At 50.1% G+C, this 27,263-nt stretch overlaps 1 protein-coding gene across 1 annotated transcript; it reads right to left on the bottom strand.

Annotated features, from left to right (window-relative positions):
- LOC137367052 (B-cell antigen receptor complex-associated protein alpha chain-like) lies at positions 1-27,263 on the bottom strand. The gene is made up of 5 exons (XM_068028537.1): positions 27,068-27,263; positions 11,949-12,203; positions 8,889-9,007; positions 5,695-5,760; positions 1-270 (listed from the first exon to the last, which is right to left on the bottom strand). The coding sequence occupies exons 1-5, from the start codon at positions 27,129-27,131 to the stop codon at positions 157-159; spliced, it is 618 nt and encodes a 205-aa protein (XP_067884638.1). The 5' UTR covers positions 27,132-27,263; the 3' UTR covers positions 1-156.

The raw sequence follows: 27,263 nt of genomic DNA, 5'->3' as shown, positions 1-27,263 counted from the left end.
AAATCCCCCTTCCCCCCAATTCCCCCTCCCCAGTCTCCCCCAGCTGTTGCCCCCTGCTCTCCGGAGGCCAGGTGGACAGTGTTATAGAGCCACCTGCTGGTGTTGGCGGGTGGTGCTGTGCCCACTGCCCAGGGCGATGTTCCCATTCCCTGGGGCTCAGGGCTGCTCCAGCTGGCAGTCACTCAGCCTGTAGTTGGCCACGTCCTGGTACATGCATTGCTGACCTCGTGTGATGTCCTCATAAGTCGACTGATCTGCCTGGTTCAGACCCTGTGGGGAGAGGCAGAAGGTGAGTGGGGCGAGGGAGAGAGAAGGACACAGAGCGAGAGACTGAGACAGAGAGGAAGAGAGGTAGAGAGAGACATAGAAAGTGACAGTGTGGGAGGGAGAGAGAGAGTGAGAAACAGAGAGAGGGACAGAAAAAGAGAGAGAGAGAGACAGGGAGTAACAGCCAGAGAGAGAGAGAGCGAGAGAGAGAGCGGGAAAAAGAGACTGAGAAAGAGAGACAGGCCGGGAGAGAGAAACAGAGCAAGAAAGAGACAAATAGGAACAGAGAGAGAGGGACAGAGAGAGACAGAGAGAGAGACAGGGAGTAATGGAGAGAGAGGGACAGAGAGAGAGAGGGACAGAGAGAGCGTGGGGAGAGAGAGAGGGACACAAAGGAACAGGAAGAGAGAGGGAGAGAGACACAGAGAGAGACAGAAGGAGTGAAGAAGAGTGAGGGACAGCGAGAGAGAGACAAAAATGGACAGAGAGAGAGGGACAAAGATGGACAGAGAGAGAGAGAGAGAGAGGGAGAAAGGCAGACAGAGGGAGTGATAGCGCGAGAGAGACAGAGGGACAGAGAGAGAGAGCCAAAGATGGACAGAGAGAGAGAGAGAGAGGGAGAAAGGCAGACAGAGGGAGTGATAGTGCGAGACAGACTGAGGGACAGAGAGAGAGAGAGCCAAAGATGGACAGAGAGAGAGAGAGAGAGAGAGAGAAAGGGAGACAGAGGGAGTGATAGCGCGAGAGAGACAGAGGGACAGAGAGAGAGAGCCAAAGATGGACAGAGAGAGAGAGAGAGAAAGGGAGACAGAGGGAGTGATAGCGCGAGAGAGACAGAGGGACAGAGAGAGAGAGCCAAAGATGGACAGAGAGAGAGAGAGAGAGGGAGAAAGGCAGACAGAGGGAGTGATAGTGCGAGACAGACAGAGGGACAGAGAGAGAGAGAGCCAAAGATGGACAGAGAGAGAGAGAGAGAGAGAGAAAGGGAGACAGAGGGAGTGATAGCGCGAGAGAGACAGAGGGACAAAGAGAGAGATTGGTAGAAATAGAAACCCTTGCATTTCTCTAGTCACTTTCACAACTGCAGGACGTCCCAAAGCACTTTCTAGGCAATGTAGTATTGTGCAGTGTAGTCACTGTTGTAATACGGGATACACAGCTACCAATGTGTGCACAGTAAGATCCCACAAACAGCAATGAGATCAAAACCATGTTTATAGTGATGATGATTGAGTGATATATATTTGCCCCTGCAGACCAGGAGAAATTCCACTCTGCCCTTCGTCCAAGAATGTCTGGTTATATCGAGCGGGAGACAGGCTGCTGAGAAGAGAAGGGACGGTACTAGACCTAATCTTAGGGAATGAAGCCGGACAAGTGTCAGAAGTGTCAGTGGGGGAGCATTTTGGGGATAGTGACCATAACTCTGTAAGATTTAAGGTAGTTATGGAAAAGGACAAAGATAGACTGGAAATAAAGGTACTGAATTGGGGGAAGACCGATTTCAGTCTGATAAAACAGGATCTGGCCAAAGTGGACTGGGAAAAGCTACTTGTAAGAAAGTCCACATCAGACCAGTGGGAGTCATTCAAAGAGGAAAGAGTGAGATTTCAGAGCCAACATGTACCAGTTAAGGTGAAGGGGAGGACTAACAAGTCCAGGGAACCCTGGATGTCGAGGGATATAGAGGATTGGAGCAGGAAAAAAAAGGAGGCTTATGGCAGATTCAGAGTGCTGAAAACAGCGGAGGCACTAGAGGAGTATAGAAAGTGTAAGGGGGTACTTAAAAAAGTAATTAGGAGAGCGAAGAGGGGGCATGAAAAAACACTGGCGGGCAAGATAAAGGAAAATCCTAAGGCGTTTTATAAGTATATTAAGGAAAAGAGGATAACCAGGGAAAGAGTAGGGTCCATTAGGGACCAAAGTGACAATCTGTATGTGGAGCCGGAGGATATAGATGAGGTTTTAAATGATTACTTTTCATCTGTGTTCACTATGGAGAAAGGACAATGTAGGTGTAGAGATCAGGGAGGGGGATTGTGATATACTTGAACATATTAGTATTCAAAGGGAGGAGGTATTAGCTGTTTTACTGGGCTTAAAAGTGGATAAATCCCCAGGCCCAGATGAGATGTATCCCAGGCTGTTATGTGAGGCAAGGGAGGAGATAGCAGGGGCTCTGACACAAATTTTCAAATCCTCTCTGGCCACAGGAGAGGTGCTAGAGGACTGGAGGACAGTGAATGTGGTACCATTATTCAAGAAGGGTAGCAGGGATAAACCAGGTAATTACAGGCCAGTCCAGTGAGTCTAACATCAGTGATAGGGAAAATATTGGAAAAAATTCTGAGGGACAGGATTAATCTCCACTTGGAGAGGCAGGGATTAATCAGGGATAGTCAGCATGTCTTTGTCAGGGGGAGAATGTGTCTAACTAACTTGATTGAATTTTTCGAGGCGGTGACTAGATGTATAGATGAGGGTAAAGCAGTTGATGTAGTCTACATGGACTTCAGTAAGGCTTTTGATAAGGTTCCACATGGGAGATTGGTTAAGAAGGTAAGAGCCCATGGGATCCAGGGCAATTTGGCAAATTGGATCCAAAATTAACTTAGTGACAGGAGGCAGAGGGTGATGGTCGAGGGTTGTTTTTGCGATTGGAAGCCTGTGACCAGTGGTGTACCGCAGGGATCGGTGCTGGGACCCTTGCTGTTTGTAGTTAACATTAATGATTTAGATGTGAATATAGGAGGTATGATCAGTAAGTTCACAGATGAAACGAAAATTGGTGATGTTGTAAATAGTGAGGAGGAAAGCCTCAGATTACAGGACAATATAGATGGGCTGGTAAGATGGGCAGAGCAGTGGCAAATGGAATTTAATCCTGAGAAGTGTGAGGTGATGCATTTTGGGAGGACTAACAAGGCAAGGGAATATACAATGGACGGTGGGACCCTAGGAAATACAGAGGGTCAGAGGGACCTTGGTGTACTTGTCCATAGATCACTGAAGGCAGCAGCACAGGTAGATAAGGTGGTTCGGAAGGCATATGGGATACTTGCCTTTATTAGCCGAGGCATAGAATATAAGAGCAGGGAGGTTATGATGGAGCTGTATAAAACGCTAGTTAGGCCACAGCTGGAGTACTGTGTACAGTTCTGGGCACCACAATATAGGAAGGATGTGATTGCACTGGAGAGGGTGCAGAGGAGATTCACCAGGATGTTGCCTGGGCTGGAGCATTTCAGCTATGAAGAGAGACTGGATAGGCTGGGGTTGTTTTCCTTAGAGCAGAGAAGGCTGAGGGGGGACCTGATTGAGGTATACAAAATTATGAGGGGCATTGATAGGATAGATAGGAAGAAACTTTTTCCCTTAGTGGAGGGGGTCAGTAACCAGGGGGCAAAGATTTAAGGTAAGGGGCAGGAGGTTTAGAGGGGATTTGAGGCAAACATTTTTCACCCAGAGGGTGGTTGGAATCTGGAACATACTGCCTGAAGAGGTGGTAGAGGCAGGAACCCTCACAACATTTAAGAAATATTGAGATGAGCACTTGAAACGTCATAGCATACAAGGCTACGGGCCAAGTGCTGGAAAATGGGATTAAATTACATATGTGTTTGATGGCTGGCACAGACACAATGGGCCGAAGGACCTGCTTCTGTGCTGTATAACTCTATGACTCTATGGTTATACCGTGCAGGAGACAGGCTGCTGGGCAGACGGCTGTCTGGTTATACCGTGCAGGAGACAGGCTGCTGGGCAGACGGCTGTCTGGTTATACCGTGTGGGAGACAGGCTGCTGGGCAGACGTCTGTCTGGTTATACTGTGTGGGAGACAGGCTGCTGGGGAGACGTCTGTCTGGTTATACCGTGTGGGAGACAGGCTGACTGGGCAGACGTCTGTCTGGTTATACCGTGTGGGAGACAGGCTGATAGGGGAGACGTCTGTCTGGTTATACCGTGTGGGAGACAGGCTGACTGGGCAGACGTCTGTCTGGTTATACCGTGTGGGAGACAGGCTGACTGGGCAGACGTCTGTCTGGTTATACCGTGTGGGAGACAGGCTGCTGGGCAGACGGCTGTCTGGTTATACCGTGTGGGAGACAGGCTGCTGGGCAGACGTCTGTCTGGTTATACCGTGTGGGAGACAGGTTGACTGGGGAGACGTCTGTCTGGTTATACCGTGTGGGAGACAGGCTGACTGGGCAGACGTCTGTCTGGTTATACCGTGTGGGAGACAGGCTGCTGGGCAGACGTCTGTCTGGTTATACCGTGTGGGAGACAGGCTGACTGGGCAGACGTCTGTCTGGTTATACCGTGTGGGAGACAGGCTGACTGGGCAGACGTCTGTCTGGTTATACCGTGTGGGAGACAGGCTGACTGGGCAGACGTCTGTCTGGTTATACCGTGTGGGAGACAGGCTGACTGGGCAGACGTCTGTCTGGTTATACCGTGTGGGAGACAGGCTGACTGGGCAGACGTCTGTCTGGTTATACCGTGTGGGAGACAGGCTGACTGGGCAGACGTCTGTCTGGTTATACCGTGTGGGAGACAGGCTGACTGGGCAGACGTCTGTCTGGTTATACCGTGTGGGAGACAGGCTGACTGGGCAGACGTCTGTCTGGTTATACCGTGTGGGAGACAGGCTGACTGGGCAGACGTCTGTCTGGTTATACCGTGTGGGAGACAGGCTGACTGGGCAGACGTCTGTCTGGTTATACCGTGTGGGAGACAGGCTGCTGGGCAGACGGCTGTCTGGTTATACCGTGTGGGAGACAGGCTGCTGGGCAGACGTCTGTCTGGTTATACCGTGTGGGAGACAGGTTGACTGGGGAGACGTCTGTCTGGTTATACCGTGTGGGAGACAGGTTGACTGGGGAGACGTCTGTCTGGTTATACCGTGTGGGAGACAGGTTGACTGGGGAGACGTCTGTCTGGTTATACCGTGTGGGAGACAGGCTGCTGGGCAGACGTCTATCTGGTTATACCGTGTGGGAGACAGGTTGACTGGGGAGACGTCTGTCTGGTTATACCGTGTGGGAGACAGGCTGACTGGGCAGACGTCTGTCTGGTTATACCGTGTGGGAGACAGGCTGACTGGGCAGACGGCTGTCTGGTTATACCGTGTGGGAGACAGGCTGACTGGGCAGACGTCTGTCTGGTTATACCGTGTGGGAGACAGGCTGACTGGGCAGACGTCTGTCTGGTTATACCGTGTGGGAGACAGGCTGCTGGGCAGACGTCTGTCTGGTTATACCGTGTGGGAGACAGGCTGACTGGGCAGACGTCTGTCTGGTTATACCGTGTGGGAGACAGGCTGCTGGGCAGACGTCTGTCTGGTTATACCGTGTGGGAGACAGGCTGACTGGGCAGACGTCTGTCTGGTTATACCGTGTGGGAGACAGGTTGACTGGGGGTTCCTACCTCATACAAATTCTCATTCTCCTCCTTGTAACGTTTAATCTTTTCTCTCAAGCTTTTCTGAGATTTCTGTTCAAAGATAAATAGACAAATGATTCCATTAGTGAATTATCATCAGGAGATAACGGGAGAGGAGATAGAGGCTGAACAGGTGATCTTACTGATCACTATTTCAATAACCTGTCCCGAGTATTATTCTAACAGACAGGTTTTTCAATTGAATTCAAAGACAGTCTGCACGGCTAAATATAGACAACAGGTAATACATCTCCACTGTCCCCATCAAACACTCCCAGGACAGGTACAGCACGGGGGTTAGATACAGAGTAAAGCTCCCTCTACACTGTCCCCATCAAACACTCCCAGGACAGGTACAGCACGGGGGTTAGATACAGAGTAAAGCTCCCTCTACACTGTCCCCATCAAACACTCCCAGGACAGCTACAGCAGCCTGGAGACAGGAAATACAACCTGAATCTTTCCTGTTCTGTTTCTGTGTGTGTGTGTGTGTGTGAGTGTGTATATCTGTGTGTGTCTGTGTGAGAGAGTGTGTGTGTGTGTATATGTGAGTGTTTGTGTGTCTCTGTGTGAGTGTGTGTGAGAGTGTGTGTGTGTATATATGTGTGTGTTTGTGCGTTTCTGTGTGAGTGTGTGTGAGAGTGTGTGTGTATATATGTGCGTTTGTGTGTTTCTGTGTGAGTGTGTGTGAGAGTGTGTGTGTGTGTATATGTGAGTGTTTGTGTGTCTCTGTGTGAGTGTGTGTGAGTGTGTGTGAGAGTGTGAGTGTGTGTGAGAGTGTGTGTGTGTGTATATGAGTGTTTGTGTGTCTCTGTGTGAGTGCGTGTGAGAGTGTGTGTGTGTATATATGTGTGTGTTTGTGCGTTTCTGTGTGAGTGTGTGTGAGAGTGTGTGTGTATATATGTGCGTTTGTGTGTTTCTGTGTGAGTGTGTGTGAGAGTGTGTGTGTGTGTATATGTGAGTGTTTGTGTGTCTCTGTGTGTGTGTGTGAGAGTGTGTGTGAGAGTGTGTGTGTATATATGTGAGTGTTTGTGTGCCTGTGTGTGTGTGTATATGTGAGTGTTTGTGTGCCTGTGCGTGTATTTATGTGAGTGTTTGTGTGCCTGTGTGTGTGTGTATATGTGAGTGTTTGTGTGTTTCTGAGTGTGTGTGAGTGTTTGTGTGTCTCTGTGTGAATATGTGTGTATATATGTGTGTGCTTGTGTGTCTGTGTGAGTGTGTGTGTGTGTATATATGTGAGTGTTTGTGTGTTTCTGAGTGTGTGTGACTGTTTGTCTCTGTCTGAATGTGTGTGTATTTATATGTGTGTGTTTGTGTGTCTGTGTGTGTGTTTGTGTGTCTCTGAGTGAATGTGTGTGTGTATATATGTGTGTGTTTGTGTGTTTCCGTGTGTGTGTATATATGTGTCTTTGTGTGTTCTGTGTGCGTGTGTGTGTATATGTGAGTGTTTGTGTGTTTCTGAGTGTGTGTGAGTGTTTGTGTGTCTCTGTGTGAGTGTGTGTGTTTATATATGTGAGTGTTTGTGTGTTTCTGAGTGTGTGTGAGTGTTTGTGTGGTTCTGTGTGAGTGTGTGTGTGTATATATGTGTGTGTTTGTGTGTATGTGTGAGTGTGTGTGAGAGAGTGTGTGTGTATGTATATATATGAGTATTTGTGTGTTTCTGAGTGTGTGTGAGTGTTTGTGTGTATATATATATGTGTGTGTGTGTTGTGTGTCTCTGTGTGAATGTGTGTGTGTGTATATATGTGTGTGTTTGTGTGTTTCTGTGTCTCTGTTTGAGTGTGTGTGTATATACGTGTGTGTTTCTGTGTGTGTGTGTGCGCGTCTCTGTGTGAGTGTGTGTGTATATATATATATATATATATATATATATATATGAGTATTTGTGTGTTTCTGAGTGTGTGTGAGTGTTTGTGTGTCTCTGTGTGAATGTGTGTGTATATATGTATGTGTGTGTGTGTGTGTTGTGTGGCTCTGTGTGAATGTGTGTGTGTATGTGTGTGTGTGTGTATATATGTGTGTTTCAGTGTGTATGTGTGTTTGTGTGTCTCTGTGTGAGTGTGTGTGTATATACGTGTGTGTTTCTGTGTGTGTGTGTGTGTTTGTGTGGTTCTGTGTGAGTGTGTGTGTGTATATATGTGTGTGTTTGTGTGTATGTGTGAGTGTGTGTGAGAGAGTGTGTGTGTATGTATATATATGAGTATTTGTGTGTTTCTGAGTGTGTGTGAGTGTTTGTGTGTATATATATATGTGTGTGTGTGTTGTGTGTCTCTGTGTGAATGTGTGTGTGTGTATATATGTGTGTGTTTGTGTGTTTCTGTGTGTTTCTGTGTCTCTGTTTGAGTGTGTGTGTATATACGTGTGTGTTTCTGTGTGTGTGTGTGCGCGTCTCTGTGTGCGTGTGTGTGTATATATATATATATATATATATATATATATATGAGTATTTGTGTGTTTCTGAGTGTGTGTGAGTGTTTGTGTGTCTCTGTGTGAATGTGTGTGTATATATGTATGTGTGTGTGTGTGTGTTGTGTGGCTCTGTGTGAATGTGTGTGTGTGTGTGTATATATGTGTGTTTCAGTGTGTATGTGTGTTTGTGTGTCTCTGTGTGAGTGTGTGTGTATATACGTGTGTGTTTCTGTGTGTGTGTGTGTGTTTGTGTGTCTCTGTTTGAGTGTGTATATATACGTGTGTGTTTCTGTGTGTGTGTGTGTCTCTGTGTGAGTGTGTGTGTATATATGTGTGTGTTTCTGTGTGTGTGTGTGTTTGTGTGTCTCTGTGTGAGTGTGTGTGTATATACGTGTGTGTTTCTGTGTGTGTGTGTGTGTGTATATACGTGTGTGTTTCTGTGTGTGTGTGTGTTTGTGTTTGTGGCTCTGTGTGTGTGTGTGTGTTTGTGTCTCTGTGTGAGTGTGTGTGTATATACGTGTGTGTTTCTGTGTGTGTGTGTGTTTGTGTGTCTCTGTGTGAGTGTGTGTGTATATACGTGTGTGTTTCTGTGTGTGTGTGTGTGTTTGTGTGTCTCTGTGTGTGTGTGTGTGTATATACGTGTGTGTTTCTGTGTGTGTGTCCGTGGGTGATACTCAGTCTCACAGTGTGCTAACACCTCACTGTGTGTTACCCAATGGCAACATTTCTGTTTGAGAGTCCCCGAATTGTCTGTGCAGAGTGACACTCACGTTCCGGAGCAGAATGGTCCCAGGGATCACGACAAGGCTGAGGAGGAGAATTCCCTCCACCATCAGGATGATGTTCTTGACCGAATCCTTGATATTCAAGAGTTTGGGATACAGAGGCTCTGCACCAGAGAGATGACGAAAGGACAGAGGGTTAAATGTGAGATGCTAGTTATCACGAGAAGTGGGATTAAGGACCTGCCTGCTGCTTTTACATGCTGTCCCACACTCCAAACCGATTTCCCGGTCAGTGAAATGGTGAAGAGTTAGAAACAGTCTAAGTCCAAAGAGACATGGCAGGGCTGGTGTCAAGACACACAGATCATTAAAATGTCATGAACAGGTACAGAAAACAATCAAATAGGCGAATGGAATACTGACCTTTATATTGGGAGCACTAGAATACAAGGGGTTAAAAATCCTGCTTCAGCTGTGCAGAGTCCAGGTTTAACCACACCTGGACTTACTGTGAGCCACTCCACCTCAGCAAATAGATGTGGAACTTGGGAGAGAGCGCAGAATAGATTCTGGACTCCAAGGGTTGAATTATGAGCAGAGATTACACAAACTAGGGTCATTTTCCCTGAAATTTAGAAGGTTAAGGGATGATTTGATCAAAGTGTTCAAGCCATTAAGGGGAACTGATCGGGTAGATGGAGAGAAACTGTTACGACTGGTTGCAGAGTCTAAGACTAGGGGACACAGTCTAAATGTTAGAGCCTCCTCCTCTGAAAATCTGACAATTTCCTCGATCCCAGTCAACATGGTGTCATGCAGACCCCCACCTGCCAAGAATGAGGCATGTTCATTTCACCATATGGACATTAAATTTCACATTGTTGCTGGGAAGAAGAGCAGGCCTGTTACAAGGCCTGCCAGACAATTGCATGGAGGACATCGGCATACCAATGGAGACAAGAGAGGTTACTTCCCTTATCCACTTAACCTAAAATGGACTTTGATCACCAGGTATTGTGTGTAAGAAGAGACATTCCAGGGTCTGCGAGGACAAGAGAATCCACAAACACAGAAGTGGTTAAATCAGCTGGTCACGTGACTAACCTGCTGGCCAACTTGGGAGTTTTTCAATTGTGCATGGGCAGTTTTTGAACTCAGAGAGACTGTTTGCTCCTGGACTGAGAAATCCCTCCTGTCTGCTCCCATCTCTTTCTCACAAGCCTCTGGACCCATTGAAGACACATGAACCTCAAGAGAGAAAAGTCTCCGACAGCGAACAAGGTTTAAGAAGAATACTGGGCCGCAACAAAAAGCAAGACCTATCTACAATCGAGGACTCTACAGCGAGCTCGAAGAACAGTAACCAAAAGCATCTTCAGATATTGCCTGAAACTTTTCCACTTTATTTCTTCTGCTCTTTTCTGTCTCTACCTGCATGTATGTATCGCGTATGCAAGCTAGTAGGTGTGTTGCAAATCCGTAGGCATTAACCAAATTAGAGTTAAGTTTTATAAAGTTCAACTTTTCTTCTTTAAACCTAAGGAGACCTGTTTGGGCTGGTTTCTATGCCTTACAATTGGAAAGCTGTGAACAAGGATTCACTAAGGGGGAGCTAAACACATGGTGTGTTTAAAATTAAACCCTGTTACAGTAAGACCAGGTGAAGGCTGAGAGGAAACTCTAGACCCCTTTCTTACCTGGTCGTAACCATGGAAATAATGTCGAAATTTACACATATTTTTCCGCCACTGTTTCATCCCATTAGTAAATACCAGATGGTGAGAATCACTTTAAACTATCACAAATCAATGCAAACAATCAAAGACCAAGGACTAAACTCCACTTTCCTTCCTTAACTCTGCATCAGGAAAATTAAAGCCATCAAACCAAATGTTACACTTATTAAGCACAGCAGCCTAGAGGTTCCTGCATGGGCACAACCTTGTGTTAGAGCTGGAAATAAACCAATTCCTTACCCATATCCCACCCATTCCCCACCCATATCTGATCCATTCCCCACCCATATCTCACCCAGTCCTCACCCATATCTGATCCATACCCCACCTATATCCCACCCATATCTCATCCATTCCCCACCCATATCTCACCCAGTCCTAATCCATATTCTACCCATTTACAGCCATTCCCCACCCATATCCCACCCAGTCACCACCCATATCCCACCTAGTCCTCACCCATACCCCATCCAAACCCCACCCAGTCCTCACCCACACCCCACCCATACCTCATCCAGTCCCCAGCCACACCCCACCCAGTCCCACCGATTCCCCAACCAGTCCTCACCCACACCCCACCCATACCCCACCCACATTCCACCCAGTCCTCACCCACACCCCACCCCGTCTTCACCCATTCCGCACCTAGTCCTCATCTATACCCCACCCAGGCCGACCCATACCCCAACCCATTCCCTATCCAGTCCTCACCCATTCCCCCACCCACCCCCCCCCCCCACCTATGGAACCATAGAAAAGTTATGGCACAGAAAGTGACCATTCAGCCCATCATGTCTGCGCCGGCTGAAAAAACTAGCCGCCTAATCTAATCCCACCTTCCAGCACCTGGTCCGTAGCCTTGCAGGTTTCAGCACTTCAGGTGCAGGTCCAGGTACCTTTGAAATGAGTCGAGGGTTTCTGCCTCCACCACCGTTCCTGGCTGTGAATTCCAGACACCCACCCATTCCCCACTTAGCGAGGAGAAATATGAAAAGGAGAATAGTTTGAAACCTGACCCACATTACGGCCAGGGAATTAAACCGCGGGTTGTGCAGAGGCTGCAGAGTCCGAATGTAAGTTCACAAACCGCTGTAAATCCGTTCCTTGCTCCTTTGTGCTGGGAGGGGAGCGTCAAAGGTGGAGGGGTACACAGGCTTCAAAAAGGCCGAGAAATAGGCCGAGTCAGCAAAAGACATGAGGAAAGCCGTGGCCTTCAGAAGCCCAGCTTGGAACTGACGGCTACTCCCGGTTTGGCTTCATCCTCAGCCCTGAGACCCCTGGGACCCCCAAACCCCTCCACCTCTGCCCCTTCTCCCCCACCCTCCCACTACCATACCCTCAACCTTAATGCAAGAATGGAGCTACTTACTGTATAGCCTGAGTCTGACCTCACAGGAGATTTCTTTGCTCTTCTTGTTCTGACAGCGATAAATTCCCAGGTCACTCTCCTCCACTTTCTGCCACGTGTACTGGGCATTCTCCGAGCTCAGGGATTGCCAAACAGAGTCATTCAAGGATTTCCTCTCCCAATGCACGGGATCTTTGGAACTGACGGGACACTGCATCTGGAACAAGCTCCCGACTTCAGCCCGCACGGAAGGAGTCTGAATGTTCACGCTCCCCACTGAAACCAAGAAACCAGCAGTGAACATGGCGACTAGACACAGGCATAGGAAGAGGACATTCAGCCCATCGTGCCTGTGCTGGCTCTTTGGACGTGCGATCCAATCTACGCTTTCCCCATCGCCCTGTAAAATATTTATCCCATTCCCCTTTTGAAAGTTACTGTTGAATCTGCTTCCACCGCCCCTTTCAGGCAGCGCGTTCCAGATCACAACAACTCACTGTGTAAAAACATTTCTCCTCATCTCCCCCTCTGCTTCTTTTGCCCATTATCTTAACTCTGTGTCCCTCTGGTTACTGACCCTCCTGCCACTGGAAACAGTGTCTCCTTATTTACTCCATCAAAACCCTTCCATGATTTTGAAAATCTCGATTAAATTTCCCTTTAAAGGAGAACAATCCCAGCTTCTCCAGTCTCTCCACATTAACGGAACTCCCTCTATCCTGGGACCATTCTGGTAAATCCCTTCTCACCCTGTCCGAGGCCTCGACATCCTTCCTAAAGTGCGGTGCCCAGAATTGGACACAATACTCCCGCTGAGGCTGAACCAGTGTTTTTTAAAATGTTCGGTATAATTTCTTTGCTTTTGTACTCTACATCTCTAATAATAAAGCCCAAGTATTGAATATGCTTTTTCAACATCCTTCACAACTTGTCCTGTCACCTTCAAAGATTTGTGTCTGTACTCCCCCCGGGGTCTCTGTTCCTGCACCCACTTTAAAATTATACCATTGAGTTCAGATTGCCTTTCCTCACTCTTCCTACCAAAATGTATCACTTTACACTTCTCGGTGTTATATTTCATCTGTCCTATGTCTGCCCATTTACCAGTTTCTCAGTGTCCTCCTGCAGTCTGTTACTCTCCTCCTCATTGTTTACTGCATTTCCCAGTTTTGTTTCACCTTCACACTTTGAAACAATACCCAGTGTACCTAAATCCAGATCATTAATACATATCAAAAATACCAGCCCCTGGGGAAGTCCAGTGTCTACTTCCCTCTAGTCAGAAAAACAACCAATCTCCACTACTCTCTGCTTTCTGTCCCTTAGACAAATTCATATCCATACTATCACCATCCCCTTAATCCCATGACTTTCAATTTTTACCAACACGTTTATCATACGGTACTTGGCCATGTGAACCGCATGGAAGATGGCAGGATCCCCAAAGACACATTGTACAGCGAGCTCGCCACTGGTATCAGACCCACCGGCCGTCCATGTCTCCGCTATAAAGACGTCTGCAAACGCGACATGAAATCGTGTGACATTGATCACAAGTCGTGGGAGTCAGTTGCCAGCGTTCGCCAGAGCTGGCGGGCAGCCATAAAGACAGGGCTAAAATGTGGCGAGTCGAAGAGACTTAGCAGTTGGCAGGAAAAAAGACAGAGGCGCAAGGGGAGAGCCAACTGTGCAACAGCCCCGACAAACAAATTTCTCTGCAGCACCTGTGGAAGAGCCTGTCACTCTAGAATTGGCCTTTATAGCCACTCCAGGCGCTGCTTCACAAACCACTGACCACCTCCAGGCGCTTACCCATTGTCTCTCGAGATAAGGAGGCCAAAGAAGAGACTTCAACAAAGGCCTCTTGCAAGTCCAATCACCCAGCACAGGGTTAGATACAGAGTAAAGCTCCCTCTACACTGTCCCCATCAAATACTCCCAGGACAGGTACAGCACAGGGTTAGATACAGAGTAAAGCTCCCTCTACACTGTCCCCATCAAATACTCCCAGGACAGGTACAGCACAGGGTTAGATACAGAGTAAAGCTCCCTCTACACTGTCCCCATCAAATACTCCCAGGACAGGTACAGCACGGGGTTAGATACAGAGTAAAGCTCCCTCTACACTGTCCTCATCAAACACTCCCAGGACAGGTACAGCACGGGGGTTAGATACAGAGTAAAGCTCCCTCTACACTGTCCCCATCAAACACTCCCAGGACAGGTACAGCACAGGGTTAGATACAGAGTAAAGCTCCCTCGACACTGTCTCCATCAAACACTCCCAGGACAGGTACAGCACGGGGTTAGATACAGAGTAAAGCTCCCTCTACACTGTCCCCATCAAACACTCCCAGGACAGGTACAGCACAGGGTTAGATACAGAGTAAAGCTCCCTCGACACTGTCTCCATCAAACACTCCCAGGACAGGTACAGCATGGGGTTAGATACAGAGTAAAGCTCCCTCTACACCGGCCCCATCAAACACTCCCAGGACAGGTACAGCACGGGGTTAGATACAGAGTAAAGCTCCCTCTACACTGTCCCCATCAAACACTCCCCAGGACAGGTACAGCACGGGGGTTAGATACAGAGTAAAGCTCCCTCTACACCGGCCCCATCAAACACTCCCAGGACAGGTACAGCACGGGGTTAGATACAGAGTAAAGCTCCCTCTACACAGTAAAAAAAAAACGGGGGTTAGATACAGAGTAAAGCTCCCTCTACACTGTAAAAAAAAAAACGGGGGTTAGATACAGAGTAAAGCTCCCTCTACACCGTCCCCATCAAACACTCCCAGGACAGGTACAGCACGGGGTTAGATGCAGAGTAAAGCTCCCTCTACACTGTCCCCATCAAACACTCCCAGGACAGGTACAGCACGGGGTTAGATACAGAGTAAAGCTCCCTCTACACTGTAAAAAAAAAAACGGGGGTTAGATACAGAGTAAAGCTCCCTCTACACTGTAAAAAAAAAAACGGGGGTTAGATACAGAGTAAAGCTCCCTCTACACCGTCCCCATCAAACACTCCCAGGACAGGTACAGCACGGGGTTAGATACAGAGTAAAGCTCCCTCTACACTGTCCCCATCAAACACTCCCAGGAACTATCCCTCTCTCTCTCTCTCTCTCTGTTTCTGTCTGTCTATAGCTCTCTATTGCTCTCTGTCTCTCTCTCTCTCATTCTGTCTCTATCTCTCTGTCTCTCTTTTTGACTCTCTCCCTCTCTTTGTTTCTCCCCTCTCTCTGTCTGTCACTCTCTCTCTCTCTTTCTCTCTATCTTTCTTTTTCTCTCCCCCTCTGTTTGTCCTTTGCTCTTTCTCTGTCTCTCTCACTCTCTCTCTTTCTGTCACTCTCCTCTGTCTCTGTCTCTCTCTCTCTCTCTTTCTGTCTGTCTGTCTGTCACTCTCTCTCTCTGTCTGTCACTCTCTCTCTCTGTCTTTCACTCTCTCTCTCTGTCTGATGTTGCTCGTTGTCCCGTCAGTGATTCTGGATGTTGCTCCCAGTCTGACCTCCTTGTCTGTTTTGCCCCAGGTGCTGGTGAATATAAAAAAAAAACAGGGTAAGATAGCGTAAAGCTCCCTCTACACTATCCCAGTAAATGTGGCAACCATTTTGCACACAGGAAGTGTGTGAGACTGTAGTGAGACATCCGACCAGTTTTGTACCGATATTGGTTGAGGTATAAATATTGACCCAAGACACAGAGAGAGCTCTTGTGCCCTTACTGAGGCTGTTATTAATGGGGTCATCGAGTCATAATAGGACAACAGGAGGCCATTTGTCCCATCGAGTCCATGCCTGCTCTCTGTCGAGCAATCTCCTCCGTCCCATTCTCCCACTCTATTCCTGAAGCCTTACAGGTTTATTTCCTTCAAGCTCCCATCCAATTTTCTTTTGTAATCACTAATTGTCCCCACTTCCACCACCCTCGTGGGCAGTGAGTTCCAGCTCATTACCACTCACTCCGTAAAAAAAGTTCTTCTTCACATCTCCCCTGCATCTCTTGCCCAAAACCTGAAATTTGTGTCTTCATCTTGTACACCTCAATCAAATCTCCCCTCAATCTCCCACTTCTTCCAATAATGGCCTTGGGATCTTTCACATCCACCAATAGGGGTCTTGATTTAACATATTGAAAAGGCAGCACCTCCGACAGTGCGGCACTCCCTCCGTACTGACCCTCCGACAGTGCGGCACTCCCTCCGTACTGACCCTCCGACGGTGCGGCACTCCGTCAGTACTGACCCTCCGACGGTGCGGCACTCCCTCAGTACTGACCCTCCGACAGTGCAGCACTCCCTCAGTACTGACCCTCCGACAGTGCGGCACTCCCTCCATACTGACCCTCCGACAGTGCAGCACTCCCTCAGTACTGACCCTCCGATGGTGCGGCACTCCCTCAGTACTGACCCTCCGACAGTGCGGCACTCCCTCAGTACTGACCCTCTGACAGTGCGGCACTCCCTCAGTACTGACCCTCTGACAGTGCAGCACTCCCTCAGTACTGACCCTCCGACAGTGCAGCACTCCCTCAGTACTGACCCTCCGACAGTGCGGCACTCCCTCAGTACTGACCCTCTGACAGTGCAGCACTCCCTCAGTACTGGCACCAGAAGTGTCGGCCTGGATTACGGGACTTAAGCCTCTGGAGCAGGGCTCAAACCCACATTGTCTAACCCAGAGGTGAGAATGCTTGTTGTAGAAATCAGTTACTAGAGCAATTAGTTAAGATCAGAGCCCGATGGTACTGCATAGTTTCAGGTCCTCTTTCAGAGCAGGTGTCTGTGCCTATATCGGCCTCAAAATCTTGCCTGAGATCTAACTCAGCCTCCTCACTGCCCCCAGGGACCCAGTGGAAAACAGTGCCTCGCGATATGGGACTGAGCTGCAGCTGCAAAACCATGTCTGTGTTCAGTTTACTGTTCTCACCCACAGCTCACAGTGGACACTCTCTCAATGCTTCTGTGTCCCAGTGGGGTAGAATCACAAAGAGTGCTTGCTCCGACAGACTGCCCTGAGACTCGTGCTGGCCAGCCTGTGTGTGTGAGTCTGTGTGCAACTGTGCATGTGTATATTTGTGTGTGTGTGTGACTGTGTTATTATATGTGTGTGTGCACTGGAGGGAAATATTTTGAGTAGGTGCCTCTCTTGAGAGAGGATGTGTGCACTCAGGAGCTGTGAAAGGCTTTCAGTCCCTCGAGCTTTCAAGAAGGTCAGTGGAACAATCGTGACGGGTTTGGAATGTGCTGCTGTCTTTGTCTTCAGCTCCATATGCAATCAGCTTCCTGTTTTCCTTCTTGCTTCTTTTCTTCTGTCTGTGTGTGAGTGTGTGTGTGTGTGTGCGCGCGCGAATGTGGGTGAGTGAGAGTGCTTGTGTTTCAGTGTGCAGGTGTGTATGTGTGAATGTGCATGTGTGTGTGTTCATTTGTGGTTGTGTGTGTGTGTGTATCTGTGTGTGAGTGTGTGCATCTGTATGTGTCTGTTTGTATGCTTGAGTGTATCTCTGTGTGTGTATTTTGGTGTTAGTGACTGCATTTTTCTGTGCGCATCTGTTTGAGTGCATGTGTGTGTGTCTGTGCATGTGATCGTGTGTGGGTGAGTGAGAGTGGTTTTTTTTTAGAGATGCAGCACTGAAACAGGCCCTTCGGCCCACCGAGTCTGTGCCGACCATCAACCACCCATTTATACTAATCCTACACTAATCCCATATTCCTACCACATCCCCACCTATATATTTCCCTACCACCTACCTATACTAGGGGCAATTTACAATGGCCAATTAACCTATCAACTTGCAAGTCTTTGGCATGTGGGAGGAAACCGGAGCACCCGGAGGAAACCCACGCAGACACAGGGAGAACTTGCAAACTCCGCACAGGCAGTACCCAGAACTGAACCCGGGTCGCTGGAGCTGTGAGGCTGCGGTGCTAACCACTGCGCCACTGTGCCACCCCAGTGCTTGTGTGTCAGTGTGTCAGTGTGTGTAGGTGTGTCTGTGTCTCACTGTGTGAATCTGTGTGAGTGCATGTGTGTGTGTGTGTGTGAATGTGAGCGTGTGTGCTTGTGTGTCAGTGTGTGTAGGTGTGTCTGTGTCTCACTGTGTGAGTGTGTGTGAGTGTGTGTGTGGGTGAGTGAGAGTGCTTGTGTGTCAGTGTGTGTAGGTGTGTCTGTGTCTCACTGTGTGAATCTGTGTGAGTGTGTGTGTGTGTGTGAGTGTGAGCGTGTGTGGATGAGTGAGAGTGCTTGTGTGTCAGTGTGTGTAGGTGTGTCTGTGTCTCACTGTGTGAATCTGTGTGAGTGTGTGTGTGTGTGTGAGCGTGAGCGTGTGTGGATGAGTGAGAGTGCTTGTGTGTCAGTGTGTGTAGGTGTGTCTTTGTCTCACTGTGTGAATCTGTGTGTGTGTGTGTGTGTGAGTGTGAGCGTGTGTGGATGAGTGAGAGTGCTTGTGTGTCAGTGTGTGTAGGTGTGCCTGTGTCTCACTGTGTGAGTGTGTGTGTGTGTGAGTGTGAGCGTGTGTGGATGAGTGAGAGTGCTTGTGTGTCAGTGTGTGTAGGTGTGCCTGTGTCTCACTGTGTGAGTGTGTGTGTGTGTGTCTGTGTGAGTGTGAGCGTGTGTGGATGAGTGAGAGTGCTTGTGTGTCAGTGTGTGTAGGTGTGCCTGTGTCTCACTGTGTGAGTGTGTGTGAGTGTGTGTGTGAGTGTGAGCGTGTGTGGATGAGTGAGAGTGCTTGTGTGTCAGTGTGTGTAGGTGTGTCTTTGTCTCACTGTGTGAATCTGTGTGTGTGTGTGTGTGTGTGTGAGTGTGAGCGTGTGTGGATGAGTGAGAGTGCTTGTGTGTCAGTGTGTGTAGGTGTGTCTTTGTCTCACTGTGTGAATGTGTGTGTGTGAGTGTGAGCGTGTGTGTATGAGTGAGAGTGCATGTGTGTCAGTGTTTGTAGGTGTGTCTTTGTCTCACTGTGTGAATCTGTGTGTGTGTGTGAGTGTGAGCGTGTGTGAATGAGTGAGAGTGCTTGTGTGTCAGTGTGTGTAGGTGTGTCTTTGTCTCACTGTGTGAATCTGTGTGAGTGTGTGTGTGAGCGTGTGTGGATGAGTGAGAGTGCATGTGTGTCAGTGTGTGTAGGTGTGTCTTTGTCTCACTGTGTGAATCTGTGTGTGTGTGTGTGTGTGTGAGTGTGAGCGTGTGTGGATGAGTGAGAGTGCTTGTGTGTCAGTGTGTGTAGGTGTGTCTTTGTCTCACTGTGTGAATCTGTGTGTGTGTGTGAGTGTGAGCGTGTGTGGATGAGTGAGAGTGCTTGTGTGTCAGTGTGTGTAGGTGTGCCTGTGTCTCACTGTGTGAGTGTGTGTGTGTGAGTGTGAGCGTGTGTGGATGAGTGAGAGTGCTTGTGTGTCAGTGTGTGTAGGTGTGTCTGTGTCTCACTGTGTGCATCTGTGTGAGTGCGTGTGGCTGTGTGAGTGTGTGTATGTGTGTGTTTGTGGCTCTGTGTATCAGTGTGAGCGGGGTGAGTGTGCACATCTGTGTGTGCGTGCATGCATGCATGTGGTCTGTGAACATGTGCAAGCGAGTGTGTATATGTCTGTGTGTACGTGTGCATGTGCTTGTGTGTGCATATGTATATCTGTGTTTGTATGTGTTCATGGGAGCTGATCTTTATGGGTAGTGGCTGCATTCCCCCATCTCCTCAGCAGCCCGGCTCTGGCCAGTGGGCATCTGGCTCAAGGTTGGCATCTGTGCCCAGTCAGATTCTCTGTCCCACCACTCACCCTGCAGCTAATTCAGCAAAGCCACTCTCCCTGCCTCTTTCCCCACCTCTCCCGGAGGCACTGATTTGCCTGGGGAACCAGCTTCACGAGTGCCAGCTACCTCGGACACACACCAGCCGAGGCTGTGAGTGACAGTAGGCTACTGGACCACGGTAGGCATCACTATACTCCTGTGCTCAATCTTTTTGGCCCCACACACACCAATCCCGGATGAGATCAGTCCACAGGCCGGAGATCTGGCCTGCTCCTTCCCTGAGGGGACTCTGCTGGTAGGTAGCAGCCTGGGCAGGGCATTTCTCCTGACGATTGCCCCCCTATTTATTTTTCGACCCACAAGGACCCAGCTCTCCTCCCCAACTTTGAAACAGGATCCTGGGTGAGAGGGATTTGAGCTCCGGGATCCTGCAGCCTGTCCATGTTGTACAGTTGTTTTTAGTGAGGCAGCCTATCAGACACTGAGCTCCTGATAGACAGCAGAACCCTCGGCCCACTTCCCATTCACTTCCTGACACTCCAAAAACACTCACTCCTGATAGTTCAACTCAACATAGATCCTGATAGGGTGACACAAGGTTTCATCAACAGCTCAGTGTCCCCACCCTCTCCCCATATCCCACAATCCCACACACCCTCTCCCCATATCCCACAATCCCACACACCCTCTCCCCATATCTCTCAATCCCACACACCCTCTCCCCATATCCCACAATCCCACCCACCTTCTCCCCATATCCCACAATCCCACCCACCATCTCCCCATATCCCACAATCCCACCCACCCTCTCCCCATATCCCACAATCCCACACACCCTCTCCCCATATCTCTCAATCCCACACACCCTCTCCCCATATCTCTCAATCCCACCCACCCTCTCCCCATATCCCACAATCCCACACACCCTCTCCCCATATCCCACAATCCCACACACCCTCTCCCCATATCCCACAATCCCACACACCCTCTCCCCATATCCCACAATCCCACACACCCTCTCCCCATATCTCTCAATCCCACACACCCTCTCCCCATATCTCTCAATCCCACACACCCTCTCCCCATATCTCTCAATCCCACACACCCTCTCCCCATATCCCACAATCCCACACACCCTCTCCCCATATCCCACAATCCCACACACCCTCTCCCCATATCCCACAATCCCACCCACCTTCTCCCGATATCCATCAATCCCACCCACCATCTCCCCATATCCCACAATCCCACCCACCTTCTCCCCATATCCCTCAATCCCACCCACCCTCTCCCCATATCCCACAATCCCACACACCCTCTCCCCATATCCCACAATCCCACCCACCCTCTCCCCATATCCCACAATCCCACCCACCCTCTCCCCATATCCCACAATCCCACACACCCTCTCCCCATATCCCACAATCCCACCCACCATCTCCCCATATCCCACAATCCCACCCACCCTCTCCCCATAGCCCTCAATCCCACCCACCTTCTCCCCATAGCCCACAATCCCACCCACCATCTCCCCATATCCCACAATCCCACCCACCCTCTCCCCATAGCCCTCAATCCCACCCACCTTCTCCCCATAGCCCTCAATCCCACCCACCATCTCCCCATATCCCACAATCCCACCCACCCTCTCCCCATATCTCTCAATCCCACACACCTTCTCCCCATAGCCCTCAATCCCACCCACCCTCTCACCATATCTCTCAATCCCACCCACCATCTCCCCATATCCCTCAATCCCACCCACCTTCTCCCCATAGCCCTCAATCCCACCCACCCTCTCCCCATAGCCCTCAATCCCACCCACCCTCTCCCCATATCTCTCAATCCCACCCACCATCTCCCCATAGCCCTCAATCCCACCCACCTTCTCCCCATAGCCCTCAATCCCACCCACCCTCTCACCATAGCCCTCAATCCCACCCACCCTCTCCCCATATCTCTCAATCCCACCCACCATCTCCCCATAGCCCTCAATCCCACCCACCTTCTCCCCATAGCCCTCAATCCCACCCACCCTCTCACCATATCTCTCAATCCCACCCACCATCTCCCCATATCCCTCAATCCCACCCACCCTCTCCCCATATCTCTCAATCCCACCCACCCTCTCCCCATAGCCCTCAATCCCACCCACCCTCTCCCCATATCTCTCAATCCCACCCACCATCTCCCCATATCCCTCAATCCCACCCACCCTCTCCCCATATCTCTCAATCCCACCCACCCTCTCCCCATAGCCCTCAATCCCACCCACCCTCTCCCCATATCTCTCAATCCCACCCACCATCTCCCCATATCCCACAATCCCACCCACCCTCTCCCCATATCTCTCAATCCCACCCACCATCTCCCCATATCCCACAATCCCACCCACCCTCTTCCCATATCCCTCAAACCCACCAACCTTCTCCCCATATCCCTCAATTCCACCCACCATCTCCCCATATCCCTCAATCCCACCCACCCATCACCTCACCATATCCCTCAATCCCACCCACATTCTCCCCATATCCCTCAATCCCACCAACCTTCTCCCCATATCCCTCAATTCCACCCACCATCTCCCCATATCCCTCAATCCCACCAACCTTCTCCCCATATCCCTCAATTCCACCCACCATCTCCCCATATCCCTCAATCCCACCCACCCATCACCTCCCCATATCCCTCAATCCCACCCACCCACCATCTCCCCATATCCCTCAATCCCACCCACTCATCACCTCAACATATCCCTCAATCCCACCCACCCACCATCTCCCCATATCCCTCAATCCCACCCACTCATCACCTCAACATATCCCTCAATCCCACCCACCCATCACTTCCCCATATCCCTCAATCTCACCCACCCATCACTTCCCCATATCCCTCAATCTCACCCACCCATCACTTCCCCATATCCCTCAATCCCACCCACTCATCACCTCAACATATCCCTCAATCTCACCCACCCATCACTTCCCCATATCCCTCAATCCCACCCACTCATCACCTCAACATATCCCTCAATCTCACCCACCCATCACTTCCCCATATCCCTCAATCTCACCCACCCATCACTTCCCCATATCCCTCAATCTCACCCACCCATCACTTCCCCATATCCCTCAATCTCACCCACCCATCACCTCCCCATATCCCTCAATCTCACCCACCCATCACTTCCCCATATCCCTCAATCCCACCCACCCATCACCTCAACATATCCCTCAATCCCACCCACTCATCACCTCAACATATCCCTCAATCTCACCCACCCATCACTTCCCCATATCCCTCAATCCCACCCACCCATCACCTCAACATATCCCTCAATCCCACCCACCCATCACCTCAACATATCCCTCAATCCCACCCACTCATCACCTCAACATATCCCTCAATCTCACCCACCCATCACCTCAACATATCCCTCAATCCCACCCACTCATCACCTCAACATATCCCTCAATCTCACCCACCCATCACTTCCCCATATCCCTCAATCTCACCCACCCATCACTTCCCCATATCCCTCAATCCCACCCACTCATCACCTCAACATATCCCTCAATCCCACCCACTCATCACCTCAACATATCCCTCAATCTCACCCACCCATCACTTCCCCATATCCCTCAATCTCACCCACCCATCACTTCCCCATATCCCTCAATCTCACCCACCCATCACCTCAACATATCCCTCAATCTCACCCACCCATCACCTCCCCATATCCCTCAATCCCACCCACCCATCACTTCCCCATATCCCTCAATCCCACCCACTCATCACCTCAACATATCCCTCAATCCCACCCACCCATCACTTCCCCATATCCCTCAATCTCACCCACCCATCACTTCCCCATATCCCTCAATCCCACCCACTCATCACCTCAACATATCCCTCAATCTCACCCACCCATCACCTCCCCATATCCCTCAATCCCACCCACCCATCACCTCCCCATATCCCTCAATCTCACCCACCCATCACTTCCCCATATCCCTCAATCCCACCCACTCATCACCTCAACATATCCCTCAATCTCACCCACCCATCACTTCCCCATATCCCTCAATCCCACCCACCCATCACTTCCCCATATCCCTCAATCCCACCCACTCATCACCTCCCCATATCCCTCAATCTCACCCACCCATCACTTCCCCATATCCCTCAATCCCACCCACCCATCACTTCCCCATATCCCTCAATCCCACCCACTCATCACCTCAACATAAATCTCAATCCCACCCACCCACCATCTCCCCATATCCCTCAATCCCACCCACTCATCACCTCAACATATCCCTCAATCCCACCCACCCATCACTTCCCCATATCCCTCAATCCCACCCACCCATCACCTCAACATATCCCTCAATCTCACCCACCCATCACTTCCCCATATCCCTCAATCCCACCCACCCATCACTTCCCCATATCCCTCAATCCCACCCACCCATCACCTCAACATAAATCTCAATCCCACCCACCCACCATCTCCCCATATCCCTCAATCCCACCCACTCATCACCTCAACATATCCCTCAATCCCACCCACCCATCACCTCCCCATATCCCTCAATCCCACCCACCCATCACCTCCCCATATCCCTCAATCCCACCCACCTTCATGATACACGCTGATAATCCCATGTTAATAACCACAGCTTGTCATTTTTTGGGGGATATCTAAGTAAGGTCTGGGCTGAACCTCCTCAATATCCAAACAGAGGTACTTACAACGTGGACTCAGGGATCCATAATTGCGCGGGGAGGGGGCGGGACCCTGATGTATGGGGGGCTAACACAGTGCAGAGTGGTAACTGATGGAGTGGAGCAGATAGTTTTTCAGCTCAGTGCTTGAGCTGGTCTGGTGAATGGGGCTCGGATGGATGTTATGCACTCGGTCACTTTCATTCCTTTTCAGTCCACAATGCTGAGGTTATACCCAAGCAGCAGTTTGAAAATCTAGCCAGAGATTGTGCAGCTAATGTGGATCAGTCCCACACTGGGGGAGAGTATCTGCAAACTGAATCCAGCAAGCAGCAGCAGCAATGGGTGGATGAGAGCTATACCAGCTGTGGGAGGGTCAGTACAGAGGGAGTGCTGCACTGTCAGAGGGGCAGTACTGAGGGAGTGCTACACTGTCGGTGGGTCAGTACAGAGGGAGTGCTGCACTGTCAGAGGGGCAGTACTGAGGGAGTGCTGCACTGTCGGAGGGTCAGTACTGAGGGAGTGCTGCACTGTTGGTGGGTCAGTACAGAGGGAGTGCTGCACTGTCAGAGGGGCAGTACTGAGGGAGTGCTGCACTGTCGGTGGGTCAGTACAGAGGGAGTGCTGCACTGTCAGAGGGGCAGTACTGAGGGAGTGCTGCACTGTCAGAGGGGCAGTACTGAGGGAGCGCTGCACTGTCAGAGGGGCAGTGCAGAGGGAGTGCTGCACTGTCAGAGGGGCAGTACTGAGGGAGTGCTGCACTGTCAGAGGGGCAGTACTGAGGGAGTGCTGCACTGTCAGAGGGGCAGTACTGAGGGAGTGCTGCACTGTCGGAGGGTCAGTACTGAGGGAGTGCTGCACTGTTGGTGGGTCAGTACAGAGGGAGTGCTGCACTGTCGGAGGGTCAGTACAGAGGGAGTGCTGCACTGTCAGAGGGGCAGTACTGAGGGAGTGCTGCACTGTCAGAGGGGCAGTACTGAGAGAGCGCTGCACTGTCAGAGGGGCAGTGCAGAGGGAGTGCTGCACTGTCGGAGGGGCAGTACTGAGGGAGTGCTGCACTGTCAGAGGGGCAGTACTGAGGGAGCGCTGCACTGTCGGAGGGTCAGTACTGAGGGAGTGCTGCACTGTCGGTGGGTCAGTACAGAGGGAGTGCTGCACTGTCGGAGGTACCATCTTTCAGAGGTGACATTAAACTAAGACCCTGTGTGGCCTCTCAGGTGGGTGTATAGTGGAAAGAGAGCGGGCGAGTTCTCCGTGGATGTCCTGGGCCAACATTTATTCCACAACTGCAGTCACAAAGACCGATTATCTGGTCATTACCACATTGCTGTTTGTGGACTCTTGCTGTGTGCAAATTGGCTGGTGCGTTTTCTACCTGGCAACAGATTACATTTCAGTCAAGTACTTCATTGGCTGGAAGCACTTTGGGACATCCTACGGTGGTGAAAGTCTTGGCAGAAATGATAAGTCCAAGATCAAGAGATGGGTGAAGCCAACCATTGAGTGGGAATGAGAGAGTGTCGAGCTGGGAGCCTCTCCTTCAACATGCTCTGGTTTCGAGGGATCTGGGTGAAAATCATTCGGAGATCCCTTGGCTGAGATTTGGAACTGAGTGGCTGCCTCTCGCCAAGTAATTGGCAGCCAGGCCCGAATCTGGCTCTGCCTCAACCAATCAGCTGCTGAAACTCTTATCCATACCTTGTTCGTCCCAGACTCAACTGGGCTGGCCACTGATAGAAACATCAATTCATCCAAACCTCCACTGTGCTGACTCCTAACCCATACTGTCACATTCACTCATCACCCACAGTGCACAGTGCTCCGAGTGTGGTCTTACCAAGGTATACCGAGATCAGAACTGTGCACGGTGCTCCGAGTGTGGTCTTACCAAGGTACACAGAGATCAGAACTGTGCACGATGCTCCGAGTGTGGTCTTACCAAGGTATACCGAGATCAGAACTGTGCACGGTGCTCCGAGTGTGGTCTTACCAAGGTACACAGAGATCAGAACTGTGCACAGTGCTCCGAGTGTGGTCTTACCAAGGTACACAGAGATCAGAACTGTGCACGGTGCTCCGAGTGTGGTCTTACCAAGGTATACCGAGATCAGAACTGTGCACGGTGCTCCGAGTGTGGTCTTACCAAGGTACACAGAGATCAGAACTGTGCACGGTGCTCCGAGTGTGGTCTTACCAAGGTACACAGAGATCAGAACTGTGCACGGTGCTCCGAGTGTGGTCTTACCAAGGTACACAGAGATCAGAACTGTGCACGGTGCTCCGAGTGTGGTCTTACCAAGGTACACAGAGATCAGAACTGTGCACGGTGCTCCGAGTGTGGTCTTACCAAGGTACACAGAGATCAGAACTGTGCACAGTGCTCCAGATTTGGAATAACCAAGGTATATGGAGGTCAGAACTGTGCACGGTGCTCCAAGTGTGGTCTTACAAAACATCAATACAAGTTCAGAAGCGAGACTGTCCCACCAAACACCTTCAAAAATCTGAGACTGCCGATTTCAGACCCGTCTTCAATCAAAAAGATTAGTTGCCAGCCCAGAGAATACAGTAAACTCAAAACTGTGCCCCCAGTCCAACCCAGGATGATGCAGAACCCAGCCACTGCTGCCAAGACCCTCCGAGGAACGCCACCCCACCCTCCCCCACACTTACCATTGATCATCATTGCCGTCAGCAGGATGCCCACTGTCAAGGTTTGGACCATACTGGTCGCCATCCCCGATCGGTCCCGTAATAAACACAATCCTGGACTGATCGGCTGCTGCAGCTTGTCTCCTGCAGATTGTCCCGCACAGTGTCGGAGCACGAGCGAACGAGCCCTCTCCCCCGGGGCGCGCTGGTCCGGATG

The sequence above is a fragment of the Heterodontus francisci genome, unplaced genomic scaffold (assembly GCF_036365525.1).
Source record: "Heterodontus francisci isolate sHetFra1 unplaced genomic scaffold, sHetFra1.hap1 HAP1_SCAFFOLD_843, whole genome shotgun sequence".
Classification (NCBI taxonomy): domain Eukaryota; kingdom Metazoa; phylum Chordata; class Chondrichthyes; order Heterodontiformes; family Heterodontidae; genus Heterodontus; species Heterodontus francisci.
Note: the sequence above shows the minus strand (reverse complement) of the source record. Positions and strands in the feature narration are given on the sequence as shown.